This window comes from Monodelphis domestica, chromosome 5 (assembly GCF_027887165.1).
Source record: "Monodelphis domestica isolate mMonDom1 chromosome 5, mMonDom1.pri, whole genome shotgun sequence".
Taxonomy (NCBI): Eukaryota; Metazoa; Chordata; class Mammalia; order Didelphimorphia; family Didelphidae; genus Monodelphis; species Monodelphis domestica.
The window spans coordinates 28,155,486-28,157,235 of NC_077231.1; the positions used below are offsets into that span (position 1 = coordinate 28,155,486).

Below are 1,750 nucleotides of genomic sequence, written 5' to 3' on the forward strand. Positions count from 1 at the left end.
TAGTAGATCCCAAATAAGGGACTGGAAAATTCTTTGATAAACATTCTAAATAATTGTTAACTAAATTTTATAGAAGTGAAGTAATAAATAAATTGGTTGAAAGCAAGTGAAATCCATAGAAAAAGGTATGGAATGCAGAGGACAAAGTCTCAATCAGTGAGGATTTCTGAAAAGGAGAGAAAAGGAGCTGGGTGATGTAGTCTGTCATTAATAAGAGAATGAAAAGTCAAAGGGCTCAGAACAAATAGTTCAAAATTAGTCAGTCTTTTTTAACTTGCATCTGAGTCTTAACTGTCTCTTAGAGCTTTGAGATCAATATAATTCTTTTGAATGAGTTCCTAAAGGCTTGTATCACTTGTTTATTCCTCAGAGTATAAATAAAGGGGTTCATTACTGGGGCCACTGATGTTGCAAGGATTGACACCACCTTATTTGCAGCCACTCCTTCCTTTGCAGAAGGTTTGATATAGATGAAGATGCAGGTGCCATAAGTCATGGAAACAACAATCATGTGAGATGAACAAGTGGAAAAGGCTTTTTTCCTTTGCTGTGCAGAGGGGAATCTCAGAATTGTTCTGACAATATAGGCATAAGATAGAACCACCAATAATAAGGTGATGATGAGAGTCAACACAGCAGAAGCTAAAATCAGTTTGTCTATTAACTCTGTATCAGAACATGTGATCTCCAGCATTGGTGATGCATCACAGACAAAATGGTCAATGACATTGTCATCACAGAATTCGAGCTCAAGGCCCACACCAAGGGGTGGAATGATGATCATCAAGCCAGAGAGCCAACACCCTGCCAGGAACTGGTGACAGACTTTGTTGTTCATTATGGTTGCATAGTGCAGGGGTTTGCAGATGGCGACATAGCGGTCATAAGACATGGCAGCTAAGAGAAAAAATTCTGTGTCTCCAAGGAGGATACCAAAAAATAATTGGGTGACACATGCATTATAGGTCACAGTATAGTCCCCTGTTGACATATTATATAGGAATCTGGGAATACAGACTGTTGTGAATGACAATTCTAAGAAGGAAAAGTTTCTAAGGAAAAAATACATGGGAGTTCTTAGGTGGGGATCCACCAAAGTAAGGGTGATGATGGTCAAGTTCCCAGTAACACTTAGCATGTAGGTAAGGAACAAAAAGACAAATAGCAGAACCTGCAGCTGTGGATCATCTGTCAATCCTTGAAGAATGAATATGGTTATCCTTGTGTGGTTTCTCATTCCTGACCTCTTTCTTTTGGTGTATCTGGGTGAGAGAGAGAGAGAGAGAGAGAGAGAGAGAGAGAGAGAGAGAGAGAGAGAGAGAGAGAGAGAGAGAGAGAAGCCAGCATGAATTTGCATTGTTATTTGGATATAGATGCTCAGAAGGCATTCTTATTTTCTCTTTTCTTTTATTGGCAAAAATAAAACAAAAAAACCAAAACCAAGGCAAGATTGTGTTATCCTTAGTGACTCTGTGCTGCTTACTAGCTGCTGAGCATAGCATTTTTCTAATGACTTTTGTTAAGAATCTCAATTTCCTTCTTTTCTGAATTCCTTGTCTCCATCCTATTCCTTTCAATTCAATTTTAATTCGTGTCATCTAAAAAGGTTTTGGTAATTCCTTTTTGTTTTCTTTTTATAGTTACTTCCATATACACCTCCTTCACTGAATCCCTTTGTGAACAAGAAAAAAGTTAAACAAGATCAACACCATTACCAAATACACAAATACACATATGCATGCCACCAAAT

At 37.9% G+C, this 1,750-nt stretch overlaps 1 protein-coding gene across 1 annotated transcript; it reads right to left on the reverse strand.

Moving 5' to 3' along the window:
• Positions 1-298: 298 nt before the first annotated feature.
• On the reverse strand, positions 299-1,237 carry LOC100031185 (olfactory receptor 6C2-like). Its single transcript, XM_001380469.3, has one exon. It carries the CDS (start codon positions 1,235-1,237, stop codon positions 299-301), a length of 939 nt encoding a protein of 312 aa, XP_001380506.3.
• Between the last annotated feature and the right edge of the window lie 513 nt (positions 1,238-1,750).